We start from the raw sequence: 14,076 nt of genomic DNA, 5'->3' as shown, positions 1-14,076 counted from the left end.
AATAGAGTACAGTGAAATACCAATAATTTGAAATCTTGTAATTTGAATTGATGGATAATTCAAATTGCTCTGTTGGTGCCGGCAAAGTCCTATGCATTTGAATGGGGAAAACCTTCCGCAATTCGAAGTTGAAAAATGGCGCGATGGTTATAAAAAAAAAATTTCTCGCTCTCATAGTCAGCTTTTTGGACAAACCTGAGCCAAAGGTGAAGGTTTGATGCGTTGCTAGCTATCGAAATGTCATATGCCATGAAAAATGACGAGAAATGATGTGGGGAACCGAGACTGAGCCGGAGCAAGCAGAACAGCATGCGCCCTCCTTTCCTATGTGGCTTAAACGAAGTAGGAAGGAAGAGCCCCTTCCGTGCAAATAATCATGTTATCCATGTGCTCACTGTACTTATATACAATACCCTCAATCACTAAAAGAGGGGAATGGGGTTATAGTTACATGAGTTGCAGAAAAGCAATAAAAAAGAGAAAAAAATGCGTAGTGATTATACAATGCTTATGGCAACTCTGAGAAACACTAACAAAAGGTGCAGATGGCATCTCTGCAAACAGAAATCGTGAATAATAATAATAATAATAATAATAATAATAATAATGCTAGGAGATTTATTAGCAACGGGCGCGAACGGGTAGCTGTGACAAGCGTTCGGTGAAAGACAGCAACCACGAGCTCATGCCGGTGGCGATGGTGCTGTGGCACAGGCGGCTACTTTTCTTCGTTACAATCGCCCTCCGCAAAAAAAGGCGCCATCCTGGCGGCTTAAGGCGAAGAGACTACTATTGGGTCGTAGTACGGCTTAATGCGAGAGACGGTGACAAGTTCGCGGCCGCGATGGCGTAGGTCCGTCGATGGCGTGAGGGGCTCTACGATGTAATTGACGGAGGACGTTTGCTCGAGAACGCGGTAGGGTCCTAGGTACTTTGCGACAAGTTTTGAGGAGAGGCCGGGTGTAGTAGCGGGTACCCGAAGCCATACGAGAGAGCCAGGCAAGAAAGTTGGTGCAGAACGGCCGGCAGGTTGACGGGATTGCTGCTGCCACTGGTCCTCGGTGGAAAAAGAGCGGGCAAGCTGGAGGCATTCCTCGGCATGACGAGCAGCTTCAGATAGCGGAGTACTTTCGGACGCGTCAGGTGTATATGACAGAATGGTATCGAGAGTAGTAGAAGGTTCTCTTCCGTATAGGAGAAAGTAAGGGGAAAAACCAGTAGTTGCTTGGGTCGCAGTATTGTACGCATACGTCACGAAAGGGAGAACTTGGTCCCAGTTTGAATGATCAGAGGCGACGTACATGGAGAGCATATCGCCAAGAGTACGGTTGAAGCGCTCGGTCATGCCGTTAGTTTGCGGATGGTACGCTGTACTGGTGCGGTGAACGATTCGGCATTCGTCGAGTAGCGCCTTCAAAGCATCGGAAAGAAAGGCGCGGCCTCTATCGCTCAGAAGTTCGCGAGGGGCGCCGTGGCGAAGAACGAAATGTTGTAACAGAAACGATGCAACGTCGTCGTGGGCGGTGGCAGTCGGCAGAGCAGCTGTTTCAGCATAGCGGGTCAAGTGATCCACTGCAACAATAATCCAGCGGTTGCCTGCTGGAGTGGAGGGTAGCGGTCCGTAGATATCTATACCAACACGATCAAAGGGCCGACGAGGGCAGGGAAGGGGTTGTGACGGGTAGACTTGTCCGGGAGGTAATTTTCGGTGTTGGCACTGAGCACAGGAGCAAATGAACTTTCTGACGTAGTTATACATGCCGCGCCAATAAAATCGGATGCGTAGTCGAGCATAGGTCTTGAAAAGGCCGGCATGTGCGCACTGAGGGTCTGCGTGGAAAGCGTCGCAGGTAAGGTCACGGAGATGGCGGGGTATCACGAGAAGCCACTTGCGACCGTCAGAGAGGTAATTACGACGATAAAGAAGGCCGTCGCGAATGCAGAAGTGGGTAGCCTGGCGGCGAAGAGCGCGAGATGGTGAAGAGGTGGATGGATCAGAAAGGATGCTGATGAGAGCACTGATCCAGGGATCCTTGCGCTGCTCCGACGGCATGTTGCGCAGTGCATGAGATGGAACTGTGGGCTCAAGGGCGGATAGGCAAGCGCAGTCAGCGGAGACCGGTGAGCGAGAAAGGGCGTCAGCGTCCGTGTGTTTGCGGCCGGAACGGTAGAAGACGCGGATGTCGTACTCCTGTAGCTTAAGGGCCCAGCGAGCAAGTCAGCCAGATGGGTCTTTAACCCTTTCACTGTCACTGACGTACCGGTACGTCATCGCGCTTCGCCCCCACAGTGTCACTGACGTACCGGTACGTTCTCTATCGCGCGTTCAAAATTTCGCGCCTGAGCGCAAAGCTGGCGCTCCCGGACTTGGCCACGCCATCTGTTGACTCTTCCTACAAGTTCGTATTTTCGCCCCGGCCTGTGTTAATACACGTATTGAAGAGTACGGTGCGACTGCCACGCCCCCCTTTCTTTTTGCCGAGTGGCGCCGGGGCTCCGCGTTCGCTGGATCATGCGTCGCGCACGTGTGGTTATGGGTTCAAGGGTTGTTCTGCCATCTCCGCCGGTTTGAAGGTTTTTATTTCCTTCTGTTGGTGTGTCTGCTACGGCGCGTCAAGTTCAGGCGCACGCGCCGCTGTTGCCTCTCCGAAAAGAGTGACTCGATTGCTGCTTTCGCTCTCTCGCCGCACCCTCGCTTCCGACTTGCAGCAGTAAACGTAAAGCCCTTCGAACTTTGTTTTAGCCTTTTTCAATCTCCCTCTTCTTGATCACACAACGTCCCATTTATCTCCGTTGCGCGGGCGACTGAAAGCGCATCCTCCCTGCGCGCGGTTACTTTCGGATAGCCGAGCAGCTCGAGACCTTCGTCTGTTCATTGGAGCGGTGGCTCTTACGATTCAGAATACGAGCCGAGCTCGGATTTGGACTCGGACAGCGTCTAACGCAACGAAGAGATGAGTTCCGCATCGTCAGATTCGGATGTTGAACGGATGTTATAGTCAGGCCGACGATGATGATGATGTTTACTAATAACAGTTGCAGAACATTAAAATGTGCATATTGCATTGACTATGTTATTTGTATACCAATCATAATCAAAAATAAATTGCTATGTTCATTCCCTGTTATGCTCGCTCCCTGAAACCAAGCCGACACTGGGGGTGCGTCACGGCCAGAAAGGTCCGACAGCGAAAGGGTTAAGGGTAGACAGCCAACAAAGGGCGCGATGGTCAGTGACGACATCGAAAGCGTGGCCATACAAATAAGGACGGAATTTTCCAAGGGCCCAAATAATGGCTAAACACTCTTTCTCTGTAACAGAGTAATTAGCCTTGGCCTTTGTCAGAGTTCGGCTCGCGTAGGCAACGACATATTCATCAAAGCCCGCTTTTCGTTGTGCGAGTACGGCGCCAAGTCCAACGCCGCTGGCATCGGTGTGGACCTCTGTGGGCGCTGCAGGATCGAAGTGGCGGAGGATAGGTGGCGAGGTTAGCAGGCGGCGTAATTTCGTGAAGGCGTCATCACAGGCGGGTGACCAAGCGGAAAGTTCTTTGCCGCCACTTAGAAGGGCTGTCAGGGGTGCACTTATGGAAGCGAAATTTCGAATGAAACGTCGGAAGTATGAGCATAAACCAAGGAAACTTTGAAGCTCCTTTAACTTCTTTGGTTGCGGAAAGTCGGTGACAGCGCGGAGCTTGGCTGGATCCGGAAGGGCGCCGTCTCGTGATACAACATGGCCAAGAATAGTGAGCTTTCGGGCGCCGAAACGACATTTTTTTAAGTTAAGTTGAAGTCCCGCGTCAGTAAGGCATTTGAGAACTTGCTCGAGACGGCTGAGATGGGTTCGGAAATCAGCGGAAAAGACAACTACGTCATCCAGGTAGCATAAACATGTGTTCCATTTGAGGCCGCGTAAAATATTATCCATCATTCTCTCAAAAGTGGCTGGAGCGTTGCACAGGCCAAAAGGCATTACGATGAATTCGTACAATCCATCAGGTGTTACAAATGCTTTTTTAGGTCGATTAGATGGTGCCAAGGGGACTTGCCAGTATCCGGAACGTAAATCCAGCGAGGAGAAGAACTCAGCTCCCTGCAAACAGTCGAGGGCGTCGTCGATGCGCGGTAACGGGTAAACGTCCTTGCGCGTTATCTTGTTCAGACGTCGGTAGTCGACGCAGAATCGAATAGAGCCATCCTTTTTCTTAACGAGGATGACCGGTGATGCCCAGGGACTGTTGGAAGGCTGCACAACGCCACGCTTGAGCATGTCAGCAACCTGGTGGTCAATGACACGGCGCTCAGAGGCGGAAACTCGGTAAGGGACGGAATTGTCTTCGGAAACAAACAGTTTAACACTGGACGGGTCGTATTCGATAGGCTCGACGTCGGAAAGTGCAGAAAGTTCGAGTTCGGCGTGACAACAGTCAATAACGGCGTTATTATTTGCAAGGAAGTCCCAGCCTAATATGATGTCATGGGAACAAGTGGGCAGCACGACGAATTCGACGGTATACAGTAGACCTTGAATGAAGACGCGAGCAGTACAGGCAGCGAGAGGCGTTATATTTTGAGCGTTCGCGGTTCGAAGGGAGAAGTCGGAGAGAGGCGTCAAAACCTTTCGTAGTGTGCGGCAGAGTTCGGCGGAAATTACGGATACGGCGGCTCCTGTATCTACAAGTGCCAGGACGGCGATTCCTTCGACAGAGACGTCAATGACGTTGGCTGGAGAGGGACGAGGACTTGGGCATTGCGACGTGGACGCAGTTCGTGCCTCGGGAACTGCGGCCATCAGTTTTCCTGCTCGGTGGACACAGGACGACGCCGCATTGGAGAAAGCGAGCGACGACGGGGAGATGGTGAGCGGCGAGTAGAGGCGGTTGGGCGGTCAGGGGAAAAGGAAGAGGTAGGAAGGCTGGAAGGCGAAGAGGAAAACGGAGCGGGGAAAGGTGGCGCTCGCCGGATGTTCTGAAGAGGAAGCATCATCATCATCATCATCATCATCAGCCTAGTTACGCCCACTGCAGGGCAAAGGCCTCTCCCATACTTCTCCAACTACCCCGGTCATGTACTAATTGTGGCCATGTTGTCCCTGCAAACGTCTTAATGTCATCTGCCCACCTAACTCTCTGCCGCCCCCTGCTACGCTTCCCTTCTCTTGGAATCCAGTCCGTAGCTCTTAGTGACCATCGGTTATCTTCCCTCCTCATTACATGTCCGGCCCATGCCCATTTCTTTTTCTTGATTTCAACTAAGATGTCGTTTACCCGCGTTTGTTGCCTCACCCAATCTGCTCTTTTCTTATCCCTTAACGTTACACCCATCATTCTTCTTTCCATAGCTCGTTGCGTCGTTCTCAATTTCAGCAGAACCCTTTTCGTAAGCCTCCAGGTTTCTGCCCCATATGTGAGTACTGGTAACACACAGCTGTTGTACACTTTCCTTTTGAGGGATAGTGGCAACCTACTGTTCATGATTTGAGAATGCCTGCCAAACGCACCCCAACCCATTCTTATTCTTCTGGTTATTTCAGTCTCATGATCCGGATCCGTGGTCACTACCTGCCCTAAGTAGATGTATTCCCTTACCACTTCCAGTGTTTCGCTACCTATCGTAAACTGCTGTTCTCTTCCGAGACTGTTAAACAGTACTTTAGTTTTCTGCAGATTAATTTTCAGACCCACCCTTCTGCTTTGCCTCTCCAGGTCAGTGAGCATGCATTGCAATTGGTCTCCTGAGTTACTAAGCAAGGCAATATCATCAGCGAATCGCAAGTTGCTAAGGTATTCTCCATCGACTTTTATCCCCAATTCTTCCCACTCCAGGCCTCTGAATACCTCCTGTAAACATGCTGTGAATAGCATTGGAGATATCGTATCTCCCTGTCTGACGCCTTTCTTTATAGGGATTTTGTTGCTTTCTTTGTGGAGGACTACGGTGGCTGTGGAGCCGCTATAGATATCTTCCAGTATTTTTACATATGGCTCATCTACACCCTGATTCCGTAATGCCTCCATGACTGCTGAGGTTTCGACTGAATCAAACGCTTTCTCGTAATCAATGAAAGCTATATATAAGGGTTGGTTATATTCTGCACATTTCTCTATCGCTTGATTGATAGTGTGAATATGGTCTATTGTTGAGTAGCCTTTACGGAATCCTGCCTGGTCCTTTGGCTGACAGAAGTCTAAGGTGTTCCTGATTCTATTTGCGATTACCTTAGTAAATACTTTGTAGGCAACGGACAGTAAGCTGATCGGTCTATAATTTTTCAAGTCTTTGGCGTCCCCTTTCTTATGGATTAGGATTATGTTAGCGTTCTTCCAAGATTCCGGTACGCTCGAGGTTATGAGGCATTGCGTATACAGGGTGGCCAGTTTCTCTAGAACAATCTGACCACCATCCTTCAACAAATCTGCTGTTACCTGATCCTCCCCAGCTGCCTTCCCCTTTTGCATAGCTCCTAAGGCTTTCTTTACTTCTTCTGGCGTTACCTGTGGGATTTCGAATTCCTCTAGGCTATTCTCTCTTCCACTATCGTCGTGGGTGCCACTGGTACTGTATAAATCTCTATAGAACTCCTCAGCCACTTGAACTATCTCGTCCATATTAGTAACGATATTGCCGGCTTTGTCTCTTAACGCACACATCTGATTCTTGCCTATTCCTAGTTTCTTCTTCACTGTTTTTAGGCTTCCTCCGTTCCTGAGAGCCTGTTCAATTCTATCCATATTATAGTTCCTGATGTCCGCTGTCTTACGCTTGTTGATTAACTTAGAAAGTTCTGCCAGTTCTATTCTAGCTGTAGGATTAGAGGCTTTCATACATTGGCGTTTCTTGATCAGATCTTTCGTCTCCTGCGATAGCTTACTGGTTTCCTGTTTAACGGCGTTACCACCGACTTCTATTGCGCACTCCTTAATGATGCCCATGAGATTGTCGTTCATTGCTTCAACACTAAGGTCCTCTTCCTGAGTTAAAGCCGAATACCTGTTCTGTAGTTTGATCCGGAATTCCTCTAGTTTCCCTCTTACCGCTAACTCATTGATTGGCTTCTTGTGTACCAGTTTCTTTCGTTCCCTCCTCAAGTCTAGGCTAATTCGAGTTCTTACCATCCTGTGGTCACTGCAGCGTACCTTGCCGAGCACGTCTACATCTTGAATGATGCCAGGGTTCGCGCAGAGTATGAAGTCGATTTCATTTCTAGTCTCACCATTCGGGCTCCTCCACGTCCACTTTCGGCTAACCCGCTTGCGGAAAAAGGTATTCATTATACGCATATTATTCTGTTCTGCAAACTCTACTAATAATTCTCCTCTGCTATTCCTAGAGCCTATGCCATATTCCCCCACTGACTTGTCTCCAGCCTGCTTCTTGCCTACCCTGGCATTGAAGTCGCCCATCAGTATAGTGTATTTTGTTTTGACTTTACCCATCGCCGATTCTACGTCTTCATAAAAGCTTTCGACTTCCTGGTCATCATGACTAGATGTAGGAGCGTAGACCTGAACAACCTTCATTTTGTACTTCTTATTAAGTTTCACAACAAGACATGCCACCCTCTCGTTAATGCTATAGAATTCCTGTATGTTACCAGCTATTTCCTTATTAATCAGGAATCCGACTCCTAGTTCTCGTCTCTCCGCTAAGCCCCGGTAGCACAGTACATGCCCGCTTTTTAGCACTGTATATGCTTCTTTTGTCCTCCTAACCTCACTGAGCCCTATTATATCCCATTTACTACCCTCTAATTCCTCCAATAACACTGCTAGACTCGCCTCACTAGATAGCGTTCTAACGTTAAACGTTGCCAGGTTCAGATTCCAATGGCGGCCTGTCCGGAGCCAGGTATTCTTAGCACCCTCTGCAGCGTCACAGATCTGACCGCCGCCGTGGTCAGTTGCTTCGCGGCTGCTGGGGACTGAGGGCCGGGGTTTGATTGTTGTATTCATATAGGAGGTTGTGGCCAAGTACTGCACCAGGGTGGCCAATCCTGCTCTGGTGAGAGAGTGCGTTACCGGTTCTGGTCACCGGGATCAGGCCGCACTTTTTTTTTTTTTTTTTTTTTTTTTTTTTTTTTTTTTGCTTGCACCACCGCAAGCAAAACATATTGGGCGGTCATCGAAGGTGCGCCACAGCTGGGGGTAAGGTCCGTGTCGCGGTTGAGGATTCGGAAAATGCTGTCGGTCGGGCAGCGGCATAGGAGGAAAATGCCGGCGGTCGTGAAGCGGCATAGATGGCGGCAAAAATGTCGGTGGTCGATGCATAGAGGGCGGCAGGGGCGTTTGTGGACGAGATGGGGAAACTGCTTCAGCGTAAGTGAGAGGAGCCGTGACTGGTGTCTGCTCAACGGCTGGAGGAACGGCTTGAGAGACTTGTTCTTGAATGAAGTCGCGGATCGTAAGATGCAAAGCAGGGGGTGGTTCCTGGACAGAAGATATCAAAGATAGCTGGCGGGCGACCTCTGCGCGAACGAATTCCTGGATTTTTACGAAGAGAGCAGCATGGTTGTCGTCGACTCCAAGGCTTGATAGAGAGTCGGCGGGTGGGGTGGGACGTCGGGTGTGAAGCCGTTGCCTGCGCAACTCGTCGTAACTCTGGCACAATTCTATCACTTCAGCGACAGTGTGAGGACTCTTCGATAATAACATTTGAAATGCGTCGTCGTGAATACCCTTCATTATATGTTTGATCTTCTCCTCCTCTGACATCGACGCATTCACCCGTTTGCAAAGGTCGACAATGTCCTCAATGTAGCTTGTGAAGTTTTCTCCGACCTCTTGGGATCGTGTGCGCAAACGTTGTTCTGCACGAAGCTTTCTTACTGCAGGCCGACCGAAAACTTGGGTAAAGTTGGTCTTGAAGACCAACCACGAAGTGAGGTCGGCTTCATGGTTTAGAAACCATAGTTTCGCAACGTCCGTAAGATGAAATGCGACGTTTCTCAACTTGGTAACGTCGTACCACTGGTTATGGGCACTCACTCGCTCATAAGACGAGATCCAATCTTCAACGTCTTTGTCATCTGTGCCGGAGAAGATAGGGGGATCTCGCTGATGCAAGGCACCGGCACAAACCAAGGTGGCCGGCGCCGTTGCAGGAGCTGGAGGAGTGCGTCCGTCGACGGGCATGATGGGGGGTAGAGTGCGACTCCGAAGTTCCAGGGTGGTCGAAACCCAGCACGTCCACCACTTGCTAGGAGATTTATTAGCAATGGGCGCGAACGGGTAGCTGTGACAAGCGTTCGGCAAAAGACAGCAACCACGAGCTCATGCCGGTGGCGATGGTGCTGTGGCGCAGGCGGCTACTCTTCTTCGTTACAATAATAATAACAACAACAACAACAGCAAAAAGTGACTGTGGTATTGAATATGCATATATATATCAAAAGCTGCAAGTGACATGCACCATCAATGCAGATATACAGGATACATGAAGAAGAAAAAGCTCAAGCATCAATATCACCAAAAAGAGAAGTGAATAAACATTTGTGGAAGATAGTGCTGTTGGTAAAAGATGCAATAGTTTGCCTGTGCCTCTGTCCTTCCTCCCAGGGACCAGATGTCAAAGGAGAGGCACGCGTACCAGCTGAACATCCATGTGGATCCTGTAGACCCTGGGAAGCCTCTTCGGGTGGCACATAACCCGATGCTTCCACACAAAGATGCTGTGTGGGCTGACCAGGCCATCAAGGTAATACTAGTATGCGCGGTGCTGTCTCTAGTTGTGGCCTCTGATATTTTGTTGGAATAAACTGGAGAGTGTTTTCGTAATGAAGAGTGCAGGCTAGTTGGAAATGCTGAGGAGAAGTATTTGGGCTGTCCTAGTAAAATTACAAGAAACAAATAGTAAGTTACGAATTACAATTTTCACTTAACTCAAATAAACATTTTCTTGTTTGTTTACTGCTTGTTGTGAACTCTGTGTTTGAAACATAGTCAGAACTTGTAGAACACTATGTGTAAGAAAGCTTTAAAAAAAATAAAAAATAAAGAGCAAAGAAAAATTAAGAAAAAAACGAAAAGAAATAAAAAAAAAAACAGATACCAATCATGTGAGTGGACGTAACTGTTCAGAAATGCTTTTTACTTTTCAAAGGCCTTTGACCTTCAAAAGTGTGTGACCTTTGAGGTGTGCATTTATGCAATACCTGCGTTGCAGTCTGCTGTATGAGTGAATAAAATCTGTCACAAGCATTGCCAGTCAATTTGCAAAAGCTGGCATTAGTTTGCTATATCTTTGTCTTGTCCTTCCTTTCAGTCGGAGTTCTTGTCAGTGGAGAAGCTTCTCATTCAGACGATTCACATTCGAACGAAACAGCGTCTGTCAGATCTACGAGACCGGCTCAAGAGTTTCCTTGGGTCCTCCATAGAATGTGAGTGCCGCTATGGATGAGCGCAAATTACGATTTCTGTTGACAGAGACAAGGAATCACAAAAAAGGCATAAATTGTCCTGAGTGTGATCTTCAAAGAGCCACAGCTGTGTAACTGTTGCCTCACAATTCATGAGCTCTATGCGATTGCTGTGGAGATTGCATGGGTCAAGCTGAACATGGGGATCTGTACTCCTTAAAATGAGGGAGACACTGTATGTTTATGTATAGAGCATTTACTGTATCATTGTTGCATTTAATGTATCATTATTATTGCTGTAACCTGCATCAAAAAGCATAGTGCGAGTTGAAGTTACAAGTGAATTTTAAAATTGAGTGTGGCTTCACAGCAGTGCAGAGTGCAATACTATGTTGGCACATCTGAAGGAAAAACTTGCTGACCTGATATTGTTAACAACGGCAAGAACAAAAAGCGGTTATGATTGAGTACACACCGCAAGATTGTTTCTGGAACTGCTGAGATGGCCACTCAAGACACCTTCAAAGCTGAGGCCCAGGCACGTACGCAGGATGTTTTTTCGGGGGGGTTACCGACGTATGGGGAGTTAATGTGCTCAAAATATTTGCATAGAAAAGTTACCCAAGGTAACTTTTCTATGCAAATGAGGTGGAGGGTACTTTTACTAGTAAAAATGTGAATAATGCCCACCATTTTCCATAAAGCCACGTAAAGCCGCAAAAGAGAATTTAAATAACGTGTATCTCACAGGTACGCCTGTGAGATACACCTCTTCTTTACTTGGCAAACAAAGAACCACATCATATGGACTCGCGTATGAAAGATGCGCAGGAAGAACCTTGCCAAGAACAAGTTAACAAGCGAAAGTGCAAAATAAAGATTTCTAGTAACGTTTTCTTATTTAGCTCTGGAAGAATTTTGGAGAAATGTATATTTGCGGAACAGTCACAGTTCTTTTGCATCCCTCGTTTACTGCTCTTCCAAGTAGCAAAACTGACTCGTGTTGTTAATTTGGAAGTGGCGCAACGATGCGTGGTTACCAGTCCCGTACGACCGCGTAGAGCGCAGGGCGCTGCGGTTCTAGACGTATTGCGCCCACCGTGGAAGGTTAGAACCCCCCTCCCCCATTAGTACAGCAGGGAATGGCTACGTCGGGCAGCTCGATTGATAACTGTAGAAGTGTAATTCAAAACGCACGGAATTATTCTCCAGTTCCGGTGGCGTTTTCTCTACTTCCTTTTTAAATAAAAAGATATTGATCCATAAATATTTTCACAAACAATTTTCGCTTTTCCTCTCTGTTTGGCTGTTGCCTTGGCTTTCTTGCTTAGTACATCACTTAATTTCTCATCTCCTTGCGACTCTTGATTCCAGTGGCCAATTTTGCATGGAAAGTGCTATACAATAAGGGAAAAACCACATGAGGTAACGGGTGACAGTCATATTGCTTATGGGTTTAAGGGTTATTGCAGGGTGTGATGATGGACGCTGTTTCGCAATATTTTATTTTCCACCTTATCTAACCCATATCGCGGATATATGGTTCCGAGAATCTGCCAGCTTCGTGGTGAGCTGTCACTCGAGGAAATAATGAAGCAAAAGGAAAAGTTAAATGCAACTGGCATTTTCTCCGGCCACAACTCGTTCCACGGGCATACAGACCAGCCGACTATGAAGCGAATCCTTTTCCTGGCCCCTCGATCAGTTTAAACAAAGAAGATTGAACTAACGAAGCAAGTGGGATACGCGTGATCGTTGAATAGATGGTGACATAAAAATTGTGTTGGGCATTATAAAAAAAAAAAAATATTATAATTAAAACAATAAACTACACCCTGCCTGCTGCAATAGGTGGCGACAACTGAATTCATCTTGAGTTAATCGCGCGGGCACCGAATCGATAACAAAACTCGCCTCCACACCCCAGGAGATGCCGATAACTACCGCCATACTAAAGGAGTGAAAAAATTGACAACTATTCCACTCCGTGAAGAGGGAATGGCAACGAAAGCTGACGACAGTCAAAGCTCTCAAATGAAAAGCAAAGTGTTTCACATCTGCTGCGGGTCGGCCTGAATATAGTGCAATATCAGGCCAACCCGCGGTGGAGGTGAAGCAGGCGTTAAGCAGTCCCCATATGTGGGTCCATCCCGAAGATTCCGAAGGGCGCATTATAGGTTCGCGAGTCCACAGGAGTATGTGCCATTGATCTTGGACCCTTTTTGCGCTATCACCAGGATCAGCCCACGTGATGATTTCTTCTGTTAACGGATGCCAAAAAAGCTACGGAAGTTAGTCATGCACTGCTTTCGCTGTAAAAGGCAGCAAAATGTTGACCGCTGAGTAGATTGATGTGTCGAAGCTTTAGGAATGTGTGTGAGGAGTGGTGCCATGGGTGGATAGGGGGTGGTGTGCTGCTTAACTTCGAGAGGGGGAGGGGGGGGGGCCTGGGCCCCCCTTGGGTACGTGCCTGAGGCCATATGCCAGAGGAATGGAACGGAGTGGTATTGCCAAATAATGTGTTTGTACCTTGTTTTCATTTGAATTGGGACATTCACTACCTTGGCAGGGTTGACTGCCATCTGTGGTGAAATGTGAAGCCCACTTGCAGAACTGAAATGTCAACTGTGCCCTGAATGCCTTTTACTCTACAGTTCTGTAATGCGAATTTTTCGGCAGGTCCAATTCAGGGCTCACCAGCCGTGCTGCAGGTTCCCCTTCTACAGCCCTGCATGCAGTCGGAGAACCTGCTCGTTACTGTGGACACCCATACAGGATACTTCCTGGCGTTTGTACCTCAGTACAGTATGTTCTTTCCTTTCATTTCTTGGCTTTCCTCATCCATGACAGCATCTCTGATATACTGTATTACCTTTCCACAAGGCATAATTGCTGTAATTATTCAATTATAAGATGATGAGCAAAATGAGAACAAGGTGAAAGCAGGAACTCCTGCTTTCACCTTGTTCTCATTTTGCTCATCGTCTTGAATTTCCATCTCCCGCATTCCCCGTGTATTCAATTATAAGGCACTCAGTGCTCGATCTGCTCCGGCATTTTCAGTGCACCGCACCACATCGACCGAAGCTAGCTATGTTGCGTTGGCGACGTTGAGCTGGGTATAAGTTAAACACTATACTATAAATGGCGGTAACTGCACCGACATTTCACGTTGCTATGCAACCATGTCGCGCATGGGCACAGAGCCACGAAGGTGGATGCACTTTTGCGCGCTCCTGTCATTCTGCTAGCTCCGCGCAAGAAATGCTGGGATGCGTGGCCAGTGTAGCTTGGCACTGTGGGCAAAAATGTAAGAACGGAGCTATTAATGCGCCAGCAACGTTGGAACTTGCCCGACGGCGCCAGACACACCGGTTGTGTCGTGTCATTGTAGTATAGACGCCTGTTGTTCTCCACCATGACATCGTGGAGCTCGAGTATATCTGCGTCTTTAGAAAGTGAGGGTGCAGTTGGGGGATGCAAGAAAAAGAAAATAAGTATGCATACTAATATACGGCAATATACAGCAGCTTACTGATTATTCATGCTCTCCGGGGATTGCTTGAACTACTGAATGCATACCTTATAATCGAAACTTGAAAAGGGTCTTATGTACCAGAACAAGAAAAAGTGTCTACTTCACAAGTGGCCAACAAAGCTCGTAAGAGAGAGAATAAACATGTTGATTGCATAAGTGAAACATTGGACAGGCATCCTCATTC

The 14,076-nt window shown here is 47.8% G+C and overlaps 1 protein-coding gene across 2 annotated transcripts in view; it reads left to right on the top strand.

Annotated features, from left to right (window-relative positions):
- The window catches only part of MED14 (mediator complex subunit 14), a 162,200-nt gene that overhangs the window by 43,638 nt on the left and 104,486 nt on the right, over positions 1–14,076 (top strand). For both annotated transcript variants that reach the window (XM_072286352.1, XM_072286351.1), the window contains 3 exons: positions 9,555–9,693; positions 10,261–10,375; positions 13,034–13,159. In XM_072286352.1, the coding sequence (XP_072142453.1) occupies positions 9,555–9,693; positions 10,261–10,375; positions 13,034–13,159 (380 nt within the window). The remainder of the gene's footprint in view (positions 1–9,554; positions 9,694–10,260; positions 10,376–13,033; positions 13,160–14,076) is intronic.

The sequence above is a fragment of the Dermacentor andersoni genome, chromosome 2, assembly GCF_023375885.2.
Source record: "Dermacentor andersoni chromosome 2, qqDerAnde1_hic_scaffold, whole genome shotgun sequence".
Classification (NCBI taxonomy): domain Eukaryota; kingdom Metazoa; phylum Arthropoda; class Arachnida; order Ixodida; family Ixodidae; genus Dermacentor; species Dermacentor andersoni.
Note: the sequence above shows the minus strand (reverse complement) of the source record. Positions and strands in the feature narration are given on the sequence as shown.